Below are 20,910 nucleotides of genomic sequence, written 5' to 3'. Positions count from 1 at the left end.
ATGATAACCATAGCTGGCATGTACCAGCCACTCTACTGAGCCCCTTATATATTAGGGTTTTTTTTATCTTCACAACAACCCTATAAAGTAGATACTATTATTACCACATTTTACAGATGAGGAAACCAGCGTAAATTGCCCAAGGTCACAAGCTAGTGAAGGGGAGAAGCAGGATTTGAACCCAGGCAATCTGGCCCTAGAGTCCACAGCCCATGCTTTTAACTCCACACTACACTGTCTCTCTCACGGTTTGATAAGATGATGGGGGCTTTCATGCTTTAGAAACTGTAAGTGCTAAAATAAATAGAAGGCATTACGATAACTTTCACTGTATCCTTTCTTTGCCCTTTTCATATTTGCCTCACAATAATCAAGATAATTTGCCTTCTGTTTGTATCCCCAAACTAGTTTAAAAAAAAAAGAAACTTAATATGCATTATCCTTCAGCAAGTCAAGGCGTGATTAGAATGCATAAACCAAATAAAGACATCTCAGCAACTGCTTGCTTAGGAAATACAGTGGTTAGGAGTCACTCCCCTACCCAAACCGAAAGAAAAGTGGAACCTGGAATCCTACCTATGCTCCCTACCTATGTTCCTCTCAAAACCATGTTTAATTAAAATTATAATACTGACTTCAAAGAAAAGTAAGCTACTTATTTAACTGAAAGTGTACTGTTGGTTTGTTTTTCTCTAATGGGCCCTGGTAGGTACTGGAAGTAACAATAATGAACAAGCAGACATGGCCCCGTTCAAATCTAAAGGGGTGTCCAGGCAACCAGTGCTTACCTAATGTGAATGGGCATTACTGGAGAGGGCTGCAAAAGCATACAGAAGGGGTACCTCACCCCAACTTGGGGAGTTAGAAAAGGTTCTCTCAAGTATATGACTTACAATGAGTATGCCACACTTGAGGTGAAGGGAACAGTCATCCAGACTGCCTACTCTGCCCAAGACTTCAGACATCAGCCACAGGTTCAGGGATCCCCAGAGCCACCTTCATTTCTGACCAGCTGGCTACAAATTCAGAGGTCCCTACAGACTCCCTCAGGTTTGATAATTTGCTAGAATGACTCACTGAACTCAGAAAAGCACCACACTTATGGTTACAGTTTTATTAGAGCAAAAGGATACAAATCAGAACCAGCGAAAGGAACTGACACACAGAGCAGTATCTGGAATTGACAAGATTCCAAACACAAAGCTTCCATGTCCTCAGGGATATGTTACCCTCCTTGCATAGATGTGTGATAAAACATGCACGGAATACTGCCAAAGCAAGGAGCTCATCCAAGCTTCGGGGTCCAAAGCTTTTATTGGGGTTACATTCCATAGGCATACCTGATTGAATCATCAGCCATGTGGATGAACTCAATCTTCAGGCCCTCTCTACTCCCTGGAGGTCAGGCTGATTATCACATGGCTCAAAGCCCCAACTGTCTAATCCCATGGTTGGTCTTTCCGGTGTGGCCAAAACCCATCCTGAGTCAATCTCCATGAGGAACCTCACTATCATAAACTATCAGGAGTGGTGTGGTCCAAGGGGTCTACCATGAATAACATGAAAAAGAAAGACACTCCACTCAGGAAATCCAAGAGTTTAGGGGTTACGTCCCAGGCACCAGGGACAAAGGCCAACCAAATTCTTTACTACACGGACTAACTATGGAAAAAATGAGAAAGTATTAGCCAAGCAAAAAGGGGGCTGGGGCCCTTTTAAGCAGGGGCAACAGCTTGTGCAACAGTGTGAGGCAGGAGGCAGCATGTCGCAAAGGGCTCTTCAGTTGGCGAGGTGCTAGAGCTGGAACACAGGAGCCAGACAGAGCCAGACCACTGTACACTACATTATGGAATCTGTCCTAACCCAGAGCACCACAGGAGTCATCAACACATTTTAAGCAACACAGTTCCGTGATCAAACTTGTATTTTTAAAGGTCACTCTGACTTCTGCGTGGGGAAAAGACTGAAGTTGGTAAGGCAGGGAGGCGAGTTAGGAGGCTATTGCAAATGTCCTGGCGATAGAAGAGGGCCTGAAGTAGGGTGGGAATACTTATTCATTAAGCACCAAAGTACCAGGCCATATGCTAAGCACTACAAACCACAGACACATGAGGACTTAGTTCTGGCTGATATGTAGAACAAGTGAAGCCCAAAAGGCAGGGATGTTGCCCTGGTTTGACTTTGCTGTTTTCCTTAATCCTCCCTAGCGTATGGTATTTCTAACTCTCCAGTGGAGCTCTTAACTCATCATCATCCTCACAAGGCTGGATTATTACCCGAGGAATGGGAATGGACAATGGGGAGTTGCAGTCATTGGGAAATGCACTCCAGACAACATCAGGCTCATAGGTATTGTCAAAGCCTTACAAGAGGTCTTTTCTAATTTGCAACTCATCAGAAAAATGCAGTTTCCCCAAGAGTATCCTCTGCTAACCAAAGCTTTGAAAACCTTCCTCGAAAGCAATACATGACCATCACCATGTGATTGAGAAAGACAATGTTTTCACTCTTTGGAGGAAGTCTCAACAGGAAAAGCAATACTCCCCACAAGATATCTGCTAGGAAATTACCATGTTTCAGCTTGTAAGCCGAGGTCCCCAAGCACAACGTTTTGGCGAAGGATCCAAAGAACTGACAGCAGGATAATGTGGTTACACTGTCTGAGCTACTGTGAAAATGCATTAAAATCTCAGTGTTTGAGTTCATCCAAGCAATTAAAATTAACACGGACTGCTCCATTTTAGACTGGGAAAAACAAGGGATAGGAAGTGTTTGCCTCCATAATGCTCTGCTATTTCTTTCAGCATTTTAAAAGCATTTAGAACTAGCATTTCTGTTATCCAAACCATGTGTAAGGGTAACCTAGTAACTAGGAATGTCTCCACTGGTTCAAGTGAGGTGTTTGGGGATAGAGTACACAGAGGATGGGAACCTGAGGTGATGAAAGGAAAACTAACTACCACTGCGGGCCTACAATGTGCCAGACCCTGTCCTTGGTACGTTCATCACCCAGAAAAATAAACGTTCAAACTTATTTTGCAAGTGGAGAAGGTAAAACTTGGAGAGGAGATAACTGCAGCATACAGAAACATTCACAGTGATTTTAAAAGGAATATATCCACCTTATCACTAAATAAAACTCTTCAATGGTCACTTAATCATTTTCTGTTCACTAAGAGAAAGAAGTCAAGAATTCATTCTATCTAGAAACTCTGGTGATTCTAATTCTTATCACAAACACCACAGAAGATGTATTATTTTGAATCAATGCATTCAGGTCTGGGAAACATATTGAATTATAAAACATGATTTTAAATGGTAAGTTAGATAATGACTAGACAGCGGGGAGGCAGTTAGGCAGATGGAGAGAATACAGTACATACAGTGGATCCCAGCTCACCCCTGGGTGAGGTAGTGAAATCAGTGCATAAAGCCACTCACACACACAGGCAAAATCATCCTGCAGGGCTCCGGATACCTAAATGAAATTTAAACAGATCCAGTCACAAATACAGGTAATAACAAATATGTAGCACTCTGCTACAGAGACACTAATCCATATCACAGAAAACAGGTAGAAAGTTCTCTTCTGACAGAAACAGACCAACTAGGTCAGATCTGAGGTCAACAGCAGCAAAGAAGTCGGTAACCTGGAGCTGATCAAGCGCTTTGCTTTTTCCTCTGGACACAAATACAAGATACATACTTAGTGTTCTCTGTCAATCAGGAAAAATCCCTTAAAACAAGCACAGTCTCAGGCTGGAACAGGATAAGGGCAACCTGGTGACATGCCAAGGGCACATAAACCAGAAAACTGTATACCACTAGCAATAAATTTGCATTTGCATTAAGCGTATGACAAAATTAAAATGCACCGAGCTACAAAAACCAGATAGTATGTAAGATATCAGGACAACAAGACAAAGTTTCCTTTATGTCCAGACACCGCTCTAGGTAAGTTATATACGCAATTAAGTCACCCAGCACTCTGAGTTGTTCCCAGTCTGACAGTAAAGACTGGCAAGCTGAGGCACAGAAAGGCCATTGATTTGAGACAGAGACCAGCAGTAGAGACAGTAATTACTACTAAAATCAGGTGCTTTGGGCACTTCACTCCCCTGATCAAATTAGAGAAGTGAAAGTAGGCTAAGTTCCAAAAAGATGGGAATTCAGCAGTTTCGTTCACTGTGTCTAGAACAGTGCCTGGAACATAACAGGTGCTCAATAAATATGTATTGAATGGACATACTGGACTTTCCCTAACAAAAAGCATAATGCCCCCAAAAGCACAATCTGGATATGAAAAGGTTAAGGCTCAGCATTTTATAACAAGCACAACCATTTTCTCACATGTGAATGCATGCCCACATTCAAAATTTGCAGACTCTCACTCTTCAAAATCTAACGTGTATAGGAGTGATTAGTAGAGAGGCACGCCCAGAATGCTTAGCAGTGGCAACTACTGACAACTGATCAATAAGCAGAGGCGCCCATTGACTGAAGATAACAAATGGTACAATGTAACTCGCCAACCCTAAAACATGTAAGGCACACAAATGGGGAAGGATAAGAGCAACTGGCATCTCATGAGCCCAACAGAGGATTAAGTACAATTCCTGTTAAGAAGAAGGGAAAAGTTGGGTGAGGGGGGATGCCTATCTTTACACAGCCCTTCTTTGGTGCTCCCACCTACACAAGTAAGGCTGTCTCCCAGCAGTCATTTACTCTTTCATGAGATGCCCAGCAAAGATGCCGGTTAGTTGCTAAGATCCCAACTTACCACATCAAGAACTGAAAGCAAATGAGGGTGCCTGCCTCCCTTTGCTCACAGAGGTCAAAGGAATTCCCTGAGCCGTTCCTACCCCAACGTGGGTGCCATGCAGCCTTGCTCTAGGCACAGACCACAGCTGTCAGTGGATCACACCTGCCCCCAATGATTCCTTTGATATGTTACGTGAACTGATCACTGCTTCTGTTTCACTGACAGGGGTCAGCCGCCACAAAACCACATGTAAAAAGGCAGTGTTCTAACGGGCCTCAGCAGCAGAAGAAACCTCTCCACTTTTCTGGACATTCCCTCTTCAAGCTGCCAGATGCTGCTGGTCCCAGTTATAGAGCCAGCAGTGCAGTCTACAAAATGAGGACCTGATCACTGAGGTCCCCTTGAGCTCTAACACTCAATAGGAGATCTATGTAGTCCCTAGAGTTCATTTGGAAATATGGCAGGGGTGGAGGGAGGCCTCAATTACTAAGTACCTACCTACTACATAGTAGATGCCAAGTATCCAAAGCTGACTCTACAGTCCCAGCCCTCAAGAACAGCAGGCAGATCTGCCAATGAAGCAGCTGCAGCAGAGTGCCATCAGTGCAGCCAAGAAGCTGTGGGGGCAAAAACAGAAGAGATCACTTTGGCCTGGTCGGTCTAAGGCTTCAGAGAAGAAACACTTTAAAGGGACTAGAGCTGAAACAGGAGAACAAGCTCAAGAAGTTAGAAGGCATTCCAGACAGAAGGGATGACACAGGCAAAGGGACAGAGACAGCAAGCAGCAACGCCCAAGCAACTACTCTGGGTTCATCATGGCTGAAGCAGGGTGCGTATAATAAGAGCAGCCACAAACGAGGCTGGAGAGGATTTCAGAAAGAGCCTCCAATTCACAGGATTTGAACTAAGTTTAACGATGTGACAAAGAGGGAAGACAAAAGTTATTGACTTGTCAGAACCAAATAGGTGAGCAAACTGTTCCCAGAAGGAAGTGAAGGCCTTGGGAAGATCCATGCACTGTCAAATCAGCAGGGAAAAGTAGAAGGCTAAGCCAGGCCCTGGCCCAGAGATCGGCCCTAGCAACAAGCTTTACCAAGCCCAGGAAACTGCGGTGAGCTGGTGCCTCCCAAAACAAGTGACTGCAACAAAAGAACACCCAAACCAAAAGGGAATTCAGACAGCGTGCTCCAGAAGCCAAAGGACAATGCAGTGAGCAGAAGGCAAAACAGGCACCCCAGCTTGCCCTCAGGCAGAAATGCTGACGCTAGTCCAGAGGATCCCTAAGAAGGGATGGCAGTCAGAGGAGTAGAATTTAGGATAAAGCCTCTTGGCACTCATTTTCACATTCTCATCCCTTTCAATTCTCCTGTATCTAACAACAAAAACAACAGCAGCAAAAAATCTAGAAAAAAAATCAAGGTAAAGCAAACAGAAGTGGATTGAGAAGGAAAAACACAAATAATCTGAAAAAGGAAGAAATTTAGAGGCTTCAATGTAACCCCATTCAAATACTTTTTTAGTGCACACTTAGAAATAGCTAATAACTACTATTTATTAAACACCACTGTGTGCCCTAGCCTAAACTAAAAACTTTATATACACATTCTAATTTAACACTCAGAACAACCCTTTGAGATTGGTATTATGCCCATTTTACAGTCCAGCAGACTAAGGCTCAAAGGCTTAGACTTGCCCAAATTCTAAAACCAAATATAAGACCAGGCTTAATCTTGTGGAGGTAACAGACAAGTAAACAGGCAGAGTGGAATAACAGTAACAATGGGGTAAACAATGGGACACCTAGTTTAGACACTGGGGTTACCACAGAAGTAACAACTAAGCTGAGACCTAAATGACTAAGAGGAATTTTCTAAATGAAAAAGGAGAACATGAGCAAAGGCCCTAAGACAAAAAGTTTATGGCTCCTGGGGGAACTGCAATTAATTTTATAAGACTAGAATTGGCAAAATGAAGACCAGGGAAAGTGGAAAGAAAGAAAGCTGAACACTGAAGTAGTCACGATGAATGGCACAATGTCTGCTTTGTAACACTCCAGCCCTCACCACCCCCATCAAAACGGGCAAGGGAGGGAGGCAGGAATAGGGAAATATATGAAACAAGATTGGCAAAATGTTTTTAATTGAAATTGGGTATACGGAAGTTCATTATACAAACTAAAAGTTTCCACAATAAAAAGTTTTGGGTGTTTTCCCAGATTGAAGGAAGGAGGGGAGCAAGCAAGCAAGCTAGCTTGCTAGAGAAGTAAGCTGGTGCTAGACCGTGAAGGGCTCATACTGGTATTGTTGATGGTAGACAGGTAATGTACATAGACTTCCCCTGTGCCAGGCTCTGTGCTAAATACTCGCAGGCAGTTCTCACATAATCCTCACAACAACCCTAAGAGACAGGGACTATTCATGCTATTTTACAGATAAGGAAATCGAGACGAGGTGATCTGCCCAAGGAAACCCTGGTGGCATAGTGGTTAAGGGCTATGGCTGCTAACCAAAAGGCTGGCAGTTCAAATCTACATGGCGCTCCTTGGAAACTCTATGAGGCAGTACTGCTCTGTCCTACAGGGTTGCTATGAGTCGGAATGGACTCGATGGCAACGGGTTTGGTTTTGGTTTTTTTTTAACCTGCCCAAAGATTTCTGATTCCAGACTCAGGTTCCTGAGCACCATTACTAGAATGCCTCCAAATGACAGCTAGGAAGCTGGGATTAATCCTAAAACAGGTGGAGGAATCCACCGAGGAGTGGCAAAATCAGATCTTTACTTTATAAAGATCCCTTGAGAGCTGCCAAATGGAAAATAGATTAGAAGGGAAAGGCTATAGGCCAGAAAGCAGTGGGGAGGCTGAAGCATGGCCCCAAGCAATAATGGAGGTGGAAACCCTGGTGGCCTAGTGGTTAAGAACTATGGCTGCTAACCAAAAGGTTGACAGTTCAAATTCACCAGGTACTCCTTGGAAACCCTGTGGGGCAGTTCTACTCTGTCCTATATGTAGGGTCACTATAAGTCAGAATCGACTCCACAGCAATGGGTTTGATTTGGGGGGGGGGGCACGGGGTGGGGGGACCCAGATAGTAGCAGTTCAGATACTCAGATACAGAGGAAAGAGTTGAGAGGTTCTGAGAAAGTGGAATCAATAGATCTCAGTCAGTAGGTGTGAAGAACAGTGAGTAGCCAAGGACAACATCTGGGTTTCTGGGAACATGACTAGATAAGGCATCCTACCCTATGAGGAGCAAGTTTGGAGTGGGGATAAAGTAGGGAGACACCAGGATTTTAGTTCTCAACTCCTGCAGTCTGAGATGCCTGTGAGACATCCAAACGCAAATGTCTGGCAGGCACTTTGCTAGATGCCCCAGCAGAGCTTGATGCCATCAGTGCATGGCTAGCAAGTGAAGCTGCAGAACGGATGAGGTGCCCAGAAAAGGCACATATGACAGGAGAGAAGCACTAGTAATCTAGCTGCTCTTCTCTTCTCCCAGCGCAAACTCATCCTGAAGAAGAGAAGACAAGAAAACAGGGAGATGCACCAACAGATTCTTTCTGGACATATATAAGTGATGTACTTCCACCAACACCATGGAATCTGCCATGAAGAAAAATGCTATGGGGCAGTTTCCTTTCTACTTAACATTCCTGGAAGAGAAGAGGAAGTGCCCTTTTAGGCCCTGGTTACAATCTACAGAAGATTTTGGACAAACCACACAAACCTGATCAGTACAGAAAACACTAACAGAAAAGAGTCAAAGAGGGAATCCAGATAAGTTCCCCATGGACAGAGTGAGTGGTGAGGGGCAAGTCCAACGCACAACGAGCCGCCTCTGCAGCCTCCCCAGAGCAGGTCCAGTAAAACAATTTCCGGCTCTTTTATAGAAGAAAAATGATGGAGTCACCAATCTGATTCCAGGCAACAATAAAATGACAATTTTCCAAATCCACAACTAATAAGTAGAACATAAAGACTGAAATTAAGCCAAAGCCTTGGGATAGAAATCATTTAGAAACATAGGGACATCATCACTTGATTTTCCTTAACATTTACACTTGGTGTGTTACTGGAGGCTAATCCTGTCTAGATAACCTTTGACAGGTAATTTTCCACTGAAGTCCTCAAGGTCTGCTACTCTACTCTGGAATATTCTGAGATGCTCTGTAGCATACGTAACAGCTTATGTGTACTTAAGAACCATCACTGAACAAGGAAAGAGGTGGGAATATTCCTCTCCAGTTCCCAGATTATGTTTTCATTTCCATAACTACAGAAATACATAAATAACCCCACTGAACCTTTCCAAGTTAGAGCTGAAAGGGACTTGAAAGATAATCTAGCCCCACAATGAGGCAACTTGAACCCAGAGGAGTAAAGCCACTGGCAGAAGGACAAACAGCTAGACAGCGGACAGCCAAGACTAAATAAATACAGCTATCTAGAAACCTTAGTCCAATGTTCTCACAACTGCATGCTACCTTACTAAAGGTTTACCAACACATGCTGGGCACTGTTCAAGGTACTTCAGGTATGCTAACTCATTAATCCTCACAACAACCCTATGAAGTAGAAACTGCTATTACCCACACTTTACTGATGAGGAGGTTGAGGCACAGAGAGGTTTTAAAACTTGCCCAAAATTATAAAGCTGGTAGGTGGGTGACGAAGCTTCAAACCCAAAAGAGTCTAACTACAGAACCCAGCTGGCAGCAATGGCTTACTTTACAAACTGGATATAACCCAAATGTTTATTTTCAAACTGGCCTTTGTGTTCAAACATCTTCCTAAAGAAACAATGTTAAAAATCACAGTTAGGTCCGTAGACTAGCCCACATTATTTTTCCCACCACTTAAAAGGGCTACAGAAGTGATCTGAATTTGAAACACTGGGAGGAAGGCCCTGTTGGGTGACAAAATCAAAGAATCACCCTCGGTCTGGACAAAAAAAAATTTAAGTTTTGCATTATGAAAACATAAAGTGTTCTCTTACCCATGCCACTAAGTCATCTTCTTCGCTGTTGTTAGAAATCTATGCACTGTAACAAATAAATAGTCTTATCACTGTGCTTTAAGCTATAACTTTCAAAAGTAGCTTGTTTATTTCACAGAATTGATTCTAGGTAATCAGGCCCACTGAAACCATTAACCTTCACTTGAAATTCTTTCAGGAAACAATAACATATCCTGTTTTCGAGATTAATGAACACATCCTGTTTTCAAGACTGATAAACATACCCATACCCTGTTTTCAAAACTTTAGGGGTCTTATAACCATGACCCACTGATCTTGATTGTCTTGCAATTGCTTAGCAAAGCTACATAAATGTCAAGTGGTCATAAATTCTGTAAGTTCCTTACAACTTTCCATATAAGTACTTCAGGAATCCTGACTAACCAAGAGCACGCACTCACTTGGTAAATGATGTATTACCCTACTGCAAACTGTCTATTAAACATGCACAGCAGTCTGTTAACGGTGTCCTGAGTTGTTTATTTTTTTTAACAGACAAATGGTCTATCCTGGGCAAAAGGTACCTCCCCCCCCCACCTCCTTCTCTGCACTCCTCTCATTCCCCCTTGTGGTTTCTTCCCTGGACCTTCACCCTGCCTTGGCTGTTACAGTTGTTAGGTGTTATGGAGTCAATATTCACTCATAGTGACCCCATGTGACAGAGAAACACTGCTCCATAGGGTTTTCAAAGCTATTATCTTTACCGGAGACCACCAGGTCTATCTCCCATGGAGCCGCTGAGTGGGTTTGAACCGTCAACCTTTCAGTTAGCAGTTGTGCGACTCAATTCCCACATCCCATCCATGCCTGGCATAACTACCAAGGTTCCTGACCAAGAGGTTGTCTATCTCCCTCACCAAACTCCTAATCCCTCACTCCACCCCAGTTTTATAAGAAAAGAACCTCCCCAACTAATTTATACTAATGTGTGAGTCACTGATATCTACGCTCAGGCTTCCCAAGGGGGGAAGATACAGATTACGTACAAGAATCTCTAATCTGTGGACTTTCGGGAGAATATACTAAAGTCATGCGTGGGAGGCCATGTGATGGTACAGAAGGCACTGCAAGATAGACAGGCACTTCCCGGGAGTCTGTCCTTATCATTGTTTGTTAAGATAACAAAGCCCCTAAAAAACTTATTCAGTGTCAGGTAAGTGATTTACTTTATTACCTCATTTAGTTCTCATAACATCCTTCTGAGGTGTATATAGTTACAATTCCCATTTTAAAAAACACCTGAGGCACAGAGAAGTTGGCCTCACAGCTGTTTGGTAGCAGAGATGAGATCTGAATTAAGGTGGTCTAGCTCTGGAGTCCTGGAGTCCATGCTTTTAACCACTGTACCATACTGCCTCTCCATAAATAAATACCCAGGCACACACTATTACTCTGCTTGGTAATAATAACTACCTTTTTTTTTTTTAGCACTTCCTACGTGGACAGGGAAACCCTCGTGGTGTAGTGGTGAAGTGCTACGACTGCTAACCAAAAGGAAGGCAGTTCAAATCCACTAGGCACTCCCTGGAAACTATGGGGCAGTTCTACTGTCCTATAGGGTCGCTATGAGTTGGAATTGACTCGAGGGCAGTGAGTTTTTCGTATGTGGATGGATCCTGGCTGAAAGCAGAGAACACTAGAAAGATCTTTACCTGTGTTTTACTAACCATGCAAAGGCATTTAACTACGTGGATCATAACAAATTATGGATAACATCTGAGAAGGATGGGAATTCCAGAACACTTAATTGTGCCCATGTGGAACCTGTACATAGACCAAAAGGCAGTCGTTCAAACAGAACAAGGGGGATACTCAGTGATTTCAAATCAGAAAAGGTGTGCATCAGGGTTGTATCTTTTCACCATACCTATTCAATCTGGAGGCTGAACAAATAATCCAAGAAGCTAAACTATATGAAGAAGAACGTGGCATCAGGATTGGAGGAAGACTCATTAACAAGCTGCAATACGCAGATGCCACAACCTTCCTTGCTGAAAGCGGAGAGGACTTGAAGCACTTACTGATGAAGACCAAAGGCTACAGCCTTTGGTATGGATTACACCTCAACATAAAGAAAACAAAAATCCTCACAACTGGACCAATAAGGAAAATCATGATAAACAGAGAAAATACTGAAGTTGTCAAGGATTTCATTTACTTGGATACCCAATCAATGCCCATGGAAGCAGGAGCCAAGAAATCCAATAATGTACTGCACTGGAAAAATCTGCTGCAGACGATCTCTTTAAAGTGTTGAAAAGCAAAGATGTCACTTTGAGGGCTAAGGTGCACCTGACCACGGTATTTTCAATTGCTTCATATGCATGTGAAAACTAGACAATGAATAAGGAAGACTGAAGAATTGATGCATTTGAATTACGGCATTGGTGAAGAATAGTGAATATACCATGGTCTGCCAGAAGAACAAACAAATCTGTCTTGGAAGAAGTACAGCCAGAACGCTCCTTAGAAGCAAGGATGGTGCAACTTTGTCTTACGTACTTTGGACATGTTATCAGGAGGGACCAGTCCATACAGAAGGACATCATGCTTGGTAAAGTAGAGGGTCACTGAAGAAGAGGAAGACAGACCATGAATGAGATGGACTGACATAGTGGCTGCAACAACGGGCTCAAACATAGCAATGATCTGATCGTAAGGATGGTGCAGGACCAGACAGTGTTTCGTTCTGTTAGACACGGTGTCGCTATGAGTCAAAAACAACTCGAAGGTACCTAACAACAACAACGTAAATTAATCTACTAAGCATTTTACATGCATTATTTCACTTAATCCTCACTACAACCCTATGATACAAATACTATTATCTCCAATTTACAGATGAGGAAACTGATACTCAAAAAGGTTTTTCACTGTTTCAAGGCACACAGTAAGTACAGAGCTGGATCAGAACCCAAGCAGCCTGAGTCCAGAACTTATATTTAAGCCTTTAAACTTCTGGCTATACCTTACTTTACTTCTGAATCCAATATTATCTAGAAATTCAGTAGATTGGTTTTGTATTGTTATGTCTTCTGGTTTTGTTACTTTTTGCTCTTTTCAAAATGGCTCCCATGGTTTAGGGTTTGGGGGTGGGGAGGAAGGAAGAGGGTGTAGGGTTTGGGTCCCAACCAGAATAGTTCATACTATATTCAAAAGCCATTATGCTAGCAGTGACTGGGTCTATAGAGATTAGATTTAACTGAAAGAACACCTGTAAGAATGGTACAGAACAGTGCCTGATCCTAAAGTCATGCTGATTAAACTCTGGGGGTGATTTAAGTGATTTTCTTAAAGTAGATTTTCTTTGCTCATTACGTTCTGGATGCATTTGTTTTCCCTAAACATGTATCAGCTATAGAGAGAATGAGTCAAGGGAGGGCCTAGTGGTAAGGAAAAACCCAGGAACAGAAACTATTGTTGTGTGCTGTCAAATTGATTCCAATTCATAGCGACCCTATAGGACACAGCAGAACTGCACCATAGGGTTTCCAAGGAGCGGCTGGTGAGTTCGAACTGCTGACCTTTTGGTTAGCAGTGTGAGCTCTTAACCACTTTGCCACCAAGGCTCCTGGAATAGAAATTAGTTATTGATAATTCTCAAAGTAGGATAATCCCTAAGAGACTTGGTGGAACTGACTCTTCTTTCCAGTTTTCACATTACTGCCAAAACAACAGCTGCCACAGAACACCTGACACCAGGTGCAGCATCAGGTGCAGCTCAAATTAACCTGACTCAATCAACTCTAAGACTTCTACCAAGTCCCCGTCCTCTCCTAAGCATCCATTGGCTGTAAACACAGCTCACTTAGAGACGGCACACTGGGTGACAAACAATGTACATAAAACTGCTAACCTCAGCCCTCAAAGAGCTTATCATCAGTTCACCAACTGACCTCACCCTGTCCTTCCAAATTACCCTTCTGGAATTCAGCCCTGGCCTCCATCATGGGATCTCAAAATTTTCTCCCATCTACAAGTAGCACGACTAGATTTCTCAGTAACGGCTAAAAATGGAAATGCCTTTATCACACTTCATCAAAAATACAAACAAGCAAACCACAAAAGGAGTTGTAAATTAAAAATTCAACAGAAAAAGCTTTTATTTATTCTTTCATTCATTCAATGAATTTTAATTGAACACTGTGTACAGGCATCTTGCTAGGTGCTGCGGACTCTCCATGGGGAACATGATGAACATAGTACCTCTCCTTTGGGCTTATGGTTTGGGGTCTATACATAGCTATAACCTAGACTTCCTTCCAAAGGGCACAAGGTCCCTAAACGAAAAGGCTAAAACAATCCCAATCCTGTTAGCTCCATGACACAAAAACATAAAGAGCACCTTCAAGGATGGATTTGAGAGAGATGAATGTTACGGCAACAAAGCTATTACATAACTAGAATAACTCAGGAGGGTAGAGCAGAGGAAATGTCTTCAGACTTTCTAATTGAATATTATTGGAATAGAAAGTTGCTCTTTTATAAAAATGAAAATTTAAGCATGTAAAAAAAAAAAAAGCAGCAGCACCTTCCTATGGGTCCACTTCCTAATGCCAGTAGAAAGTGACATCTGTGCGATCTTTGCTGCTACAGATGTCACCAGAAAAAAGTCAAAGTCTTAGTCTACTTTTCCAGGTAAATACACAAGTAACCTTCTGCCCCAAACAAATGAAGAAAAATCAAAGTCAGAAATAAAAGCCAAACGATAGCACATTGGAAACCTTTAGAAAAGGACCTCCAGAATAAGTTCAGTCTACCCAAGACTATGGCTCCCAAAACCAAACCCAGTGCTGTTGAGTCGAGTCCTGTGGCTCCCAGACACCGTTTTAACTCAGAACTGAAGCCACTCCCAAAGTTCACCCTTCACCAGATTAGGCACTAGGTCTACAAAACAATGACACACGTGAGGATCACGCATCTTAGTCCAATCATGTATACGAGACCAAAAGGGCAACACCTGCCCAAAAGCAACAATGAGAAGGCAGGAAGGGACAGGAAAAAAGGACTGATGGAAACGGGGAATTGGGGTGTGGAAGGGGACAGTGCTGACACATTACAGGGATTGCAACCAATGTGAAAAACAATTTGTGTATGAATTGTTGAATGGGAAACTAATTTGCTCTGTAAAGTTTCACCTAAAGCACAATAAAAACTAATGCCACATTACAATTAGTGTATAAATTGTTGAATGAGAAACTAATTTGCTCTGTAAAGTTTCACCTAAAGCACAATAAAAACTAATGCCACATTACAATTAGTGTATAAATTGTTGAATGAGAAACTAATTTGCTCTGTAAAGTTTCACCAAAGCACAATAAAAAAAGAAAGTAAGTTCAGTCTAACAGTATATCTGAACATAATAAACCAATATAAAGTCTACATTGTCTAGTTTACAGCAAGGACAGACAGCGTTCATACCAATTATTTTTTGCCCTAGTCAAGAGCGTTTGTCATCCTTCTACAGCATAATTATCTACAGGTCCATAATACTTAAAAGCTAAATTCTGTCTCCAACTCAGCACAGAAAAAGTGCTGCTCACAGCAATTTGACATCATTTCATTAGATTTTTAACTGTTATTCTAACAATTATGCCAGCTACCATGTAATTAATATTCCAAATGACTTTACAAAAATCACAAAATCCCCTAGTCATTCAGCATGAATGAGACTTTCCTAGGGCCCATAGCACATAAAACCGAAAGTTCATCACATAATGGGTGGTATCACAGCCTTTCCCATGCTTCCTTCAATTCTTCGCCAACAGCACATAAAGCTGACATTGGAAACTTAACCCAAACTTCACTTAATATATGAATGCACTTACTGGTTTAAACTCTTTGAGGGTAAAATGATGAATGATGAAAGCTTTAGCAATTAAAAAGCTCTTTTCATTTGTAGGAGAGGCAAGATAAACATATATAATTATTTACTTCTTCCATTTCCCCAGCTGGAATTTAGAATATTGGCTTATTTCTTGGGGCTATTTTTTGGCAGTTTATTAAATAAATACACATAAAGCACCCTTACCCTTGTTTTCCTCTTCTACTTTTCTTCCTGGGTTTTATGTATTTCCATACCAAAAAAAAAAACCCGTTGCCATCGATTCGATTCCAACTCATAGCAACCCTATAAGACAGAGTAGAACTGCCCCATAGAGTTTCCAAGGAGCGCCCGGTGGATTCAAAATGCTGACTTTTCGGTTAGCAGCCGTAGCTCTTAACCTTTATGCCATCAGGGTTTCCATGTATTTCTATAATCCGCCTTTAATTCTTTCTAGAGTAAAAACCAAACCAAACCCTTTGCCATCAGGTTGATTCTGACTTACGGCGATCCTACAGAACAGAGTAGACCTGCCCCCCATAGGGTTTCCCAAGGAGCAGCGGGTGGATTCCAACTGCTGACCTTTTGGTTAGCAGCCTTAATGCTTAACCACTGTGTCACCAGGTAAGGTATAAATAAATGTTAAACAGGACATGATTTACTGTAACAGAAATAAAATATACCTTTTACCTGCAGTCCTCATTTGAACTGGCAGTGGCTGCCTAATCCCAGAACACAAGAGTTGAGAGAAATCTAAGCCCTCACACAGCCTCAGCAGGAAGGAATGCCGTGGTTGATTAGTGATAATCTGCCCTGGACAAGAGCAATAGTTTGAGGACCCATGTACCAAGTATTTGCCATCCCGTCCTTCAATAAACCATTAAAAACTAGTAAAATGTATAGCGATTCATGAATAAAATATATGAATTATTTCTAGGCTTCAGGTTAAAGGGGGAAAAAGTTTTCTATAGTCGAAAACCTTAAGCAAAATTGGATTAAGCCATCAAGTTTCAGAAGATATAACAATGAACTAAGTTTGAAAATCCAAATTTTAGTCTAGCTGGAGGGTCTTGAACAGGTCAATTCACTGGGCCTCAGTTTGCTTGGCTCTAAAATAATAGGTTGAATAAATGATGTCTTAACCATTTTCTTTAGCTCTACCAATGAGTGATATAAGCAGCCCCAAATTCCCTCTCTGGTGACAGCACCAGGGAGCTGATGAAAGAACGCTTTACACATGCTTAACTTCACCAGGCCAAAGGCATCCTTCAAACCTCTAGATTCCCTCACATTGCTCATTTGGGATTTATCATCTAGGATAAATTTCTACGTGCATTTTTAATATGTAATCTCCACGGGCAAGAAGTTCTACATACATAGTATTCCTTTTCCTTAATACAACCTCTTTTCCACCTTGAAGCTGATATGGGGATCAGAAGCAGGGGCTTCTATTTTAATAATCCATAATTTGGCAAACAATTAAAATCACCTTCACTCAAAAGGTATCATCACTTCAATGTAAACAGTCACTCACGGTTTTAAGATCAACCTAAATCTTCCCACTACTGAAAAGTCTTTGTCACTCTAGCCTATTCCAAGAACAACTTTACCACATGATATATCAACACAGCTTTCTTCTCCAAAAATCAAAAGTGTCCACAAGAAATACAGCCAGAAATAAGTCACAGCACACACCTACTGACCAGATCCCACCCAACCATCCAGTACAATGAGGTCAAAATGACCAAGAGCATCCTTGAGAAAACAAGAAAATTCAATTCAAGCAGGACAGCCTGAGAGGGCAGTGTTGTCTGTGTATGGCTGGGACAATCCCATATCTAGCCTTGGCAACTGCCAACAGATATCTATAGTTTTTTAGTATACCCTGCATCCTCTTCTTTTGGGGCCTGATTTTCTACAACTCCAAGGAGCCCCACCTTCCCATGCCTCAGGTGATCGGAGCTGGCCAATGAGAAAATCCCTTCCCCTGAATTCGATGCACCATCTCAGGGCCACCTATCAAACTGGGCCAGAATACTTTCTTAGGGCCTAATGTGGACACTAGAGATCATCAGGTATAAGGATCATACAAGCCTATAGTCGGCAGGGCTATCTTTTCCACCATTTGGAGAGCCTCAAGCTAACATGGAAGAAGGCAGGTCTTGAGGTGGCAAGAGAGTGATAGGCTGCTGCTACCCATTTGAGTACCTTGATCCTCATGAGCTGAGCCTCATACTAGAAACTCCCTAAATGTTTTAGTTCATTGAACCAGTGAAGTCTTCTTTCTTTCTCTCCCTCCCTCTTTCCCCCAACTCTTTTTTTTTTTAATTTAATCTACATTGAATTGGATTTGTCACCAGCAGCCCACAGTTCGGAAGAAAGGATATATAAGCTAAATGTATGCATATGAGCTTCGAGTTCTTTCTTCAGTGCTCCATGGTAAATCATCTTCTCCCTAAATCTCAGACTCAGCTTCCAGGAGTTCCACTTCAAATCAAAGAAAACTAAAGTACTTCTATAGAGAAATTCAAAGAAGAAATTGTGCACACCAGGAAAACCGTCAAGGCTCACCTATCATCCCAGACGTAAGGGGAAAGGCCCACTGAAAAGAGGGAAAAGATGATGGATAGCTGAAGAAGGCAAAGCAGTTCACAACCAATAATTGTAAAAATAAATATCCCTAGGGAGGTAGCTGGAGGAAGGTAGCAGAGTATAATGAGAAAAGCTTCCAAAATTCTCCTAGGCTTATGTTCTGATTCCCCAATCAACAGAAAAAGAAAACACACACAACAACAACAACCCACAACACCCAAACAAAAGGAACTTGTCAATAAATAAACTGTTTCCAGGTTTATGAGCCTAATTGTTAATGTTATTTTTGGACTACAGTTTAGTCTTCCTTTTACAGCTGTCCTAGGGTCTATGCCAGAGGCCTGGCTGCTGAATGAAACATGAATATCAAGTTCTATGAAGCCTGTTAAGAATCTCCCTGAGATGGTTATCTAAAGTGATTAGGCAGTAATTAGAAAGTAATCTAACAAGCAATATTCTACTGATGTTCATCTATCAAGGACAGGGGAAAAGATAATACACACAACATTAGCAATGGGAGTGGCTTAACATTTAGACCACAGGTCCTTAAGAGGGTCATGGGCTCCTCTGAGAAGCTGATAAAAGCTACAAAACCTTCCCCAGAAAAAATGCACATACCACAACATTTTGCATAAATTTCAGGGGTTTATAAACTCTGCTCCCCACACCCAATCCCCAGGTTAAAACCCAACTTAGAACTTTAAAAAATTTTAATTACCTATGCATCATTATAAATCCACAAAGACTTCAAAATACTACAAAACAGCTTCTGGGGACATTCTAAAACTTCCAACCCTACAATCCTAAGCGGAATCAAAAACAAAAGGAAAAAAAAAAAACCTTACCCTCACAGTCTACAGTTTAGGATACAAGGAAACTTCGTTCTTCTTGCATTAGCTTCCTTTGTAATATGTCTCCCTTACCTTGTTTGACCATTTATAGGCTTGAAGAAGTTGACTATAGAGAGGAGTTTTGTCCTGCACAGGATCCAGGCTTAAAAGTCCACTGTTATGGAGAGGATGGTTCTCAGATGGCTTGCCTACCAAATTGCTCAGACGTTCCAGCTCACTGAAAAGTAAATAGAAAACAAATAAGCCTGAGCCCACTAAACTCCAAAGAACAGCCAATCATCACTGTCAAAGACTGCTCTCCAAGTTGTCCATCAGAAGTCTCTTCAAGAGAAACACTTTTCGAAAAGTTAAATAGATTCAGTCCAATCAAGAAAAGCCCTAATTGGAAACTTACCTTAATTTAAAACAGACCTTCCTGGTGTCATTCCAAAGAAGAAAAAAGTTAAAAGCAGTGGAATCCATAAAATGGCTCCTAAAATCAGGATTTAACAACTCCAATTATTCTCTGCAGGAGAGAGGGGACTTTCTGGAATACTGAAATGTGGCATAACACTACTTCTCACTAATGGTTTTCAGACCCATGTGCAGATCATTACACTTGGCAGAACAGCAAGTACCTGAATAAATGACGATTATTTATCATTCACATAGGGATAGATTTCTACATGATGCTTCACAGATGGTAAAACTTAACAAAACAGAGAAGAGATAAAATAAACAAATGGAATGCGAAGACACCAGGAAGGAGGCTGTGTCAAACAAACACACTTCAGTCTAGCAGGAAAACTGTAGCGAAGCCTGGAAAAGGAGCCAACAGCAATAACACATTCCAGGAGCACTTTCTGAGGGGCCAGTCCCAAACTACCAACAAGAGAAGTCTCCCTAAGAACAGCCTCTCATACCACATTCATTTTGAAATCTTCAGCCACCTTCTTCTTGGTCCTACTACACAAAGATTTAAGGAGGCAAAGGGGGCAATGTAAACATCTTGAACTTTCTAAGATGGTGAAGTGTTCTAACATCCTGAACATTACTAAGGGAAGAAAATCAGGGAGAAACTAGAAATGGAAGAGAAGAGCAACCAGTGCATTTCCTCCAGCAGGGAAAAGTATTAACTGGCACTGTGCCAGAGAACAGCAAGTGGATGTGGGAGTTGAGGAGGGGGTGTGTGATTTCCTGGCTTTCCTCCAAAAAGAAAGGCAACTACTTAGGGAAAAAAGCAAAAAGAGGCACTCATCATTTTGGCCACCACCTCCTCCTCCATCTTACCTCCTTCTTCCATCTGGTTACTAAGGAGACCAAGTTGAGGCAGGGGGAAAAATCCAGCCACTCCAGAAATCATAGGATAACTAGCTCACCAAATGCCTTCTTCCCTTGCTAAGTTCAGTTCTTATAACTAAAAGGAAAATAGCCTGAAATTCCAGCCTCCCTGGGAAGGACTGACTCTCAAGGAAGGCAAGGCAAGTTCAGGACCTAGCCAGTTATAGAGTGCCTACTATGTGCTAGTCATTTTACAGACATCTCTCATTTAATCCTTACAGCAACACTTACAAAGTAGAAGTAAAAAAGGTGAGCTATAAAAAAAGGGAAGGAAACATACAATCCTTAACCCTAAAGGACCACAAATGCGGGGGGGGGCGGTGTTTAAGCATAAGTGATTAAATTGGCTAAGCCTGAGATTAACGCTATCCAGAAGGAACTGATCAGGAGCAGGCGAGAGTGACAGAGTACCGGCCAGATCTTTGGAAGAGAATAGGGGAAGAGGGAAAGATAGATTAAAACCTGTTGTGTCGTTTGGGAACTGTGAGGGTAGAACTAATGAATTCCAGGTTTAAGGGTGGGGAATTGGGACTCAGATCAGGTTCAC

At 41.9% G+C, this 20,910-nt stretch overlaps 1 protein-coding gene across 9 annotated transcripts in view; it reads right to left on the bottom strand.

Annotated features, from left to right (window-relative positions):
• MED27 (mediator complex subunit 27) overlaps positions 1-20,910 on the bottom strand; it is a 230,786-nt gene that overhangs the window by 209,258 nt on the left and 618 nt on the right. For 7 of the 9 annotated variants that reach the window (XR_010322982.1, XR_010322981.1, XR_010322983.1 and 4 more), the window contains exon 2: positions 19,116-19,260. Coding sequence is in view for 5 of the 9 variants with exons in the window: in XM_003407504.4 (XP_003407552.1) it covers positions 19,116-19,260 (145 nt within the window). In the remaining 4 variants the exon portion in view is untranslated. Of the gene's footprint in view, positions 1-5,260; positions 5,380-19,115; positions 19,261-20,910 lie in introns of all 9 variants that reach the window. The other 2 variants (XM_023544795.2, XM_023544794.2) reach the window with 1 other exon arrangement.

This window comes from Loxodonta africana, chromosome 9 (assembly GCF_030014295.1).
Source record: "Loxodonta africana isolate mLoxAfr1 chromosome 9, mLoxAfr1.hap2, whole genome shotgun sequence".
Classification (NCBI taxonomy): Eukaryota; Metazoa; Chordata; class Mammalia; order Proboscidea; family Elephantidae; genus Loxodonta; species Loxodonta africana.
The sequence above is the reverse complement of the archived record's forward strand: the minus strand, read 5'-3'. Positions and strand labels throughout refer to the sequence as shown.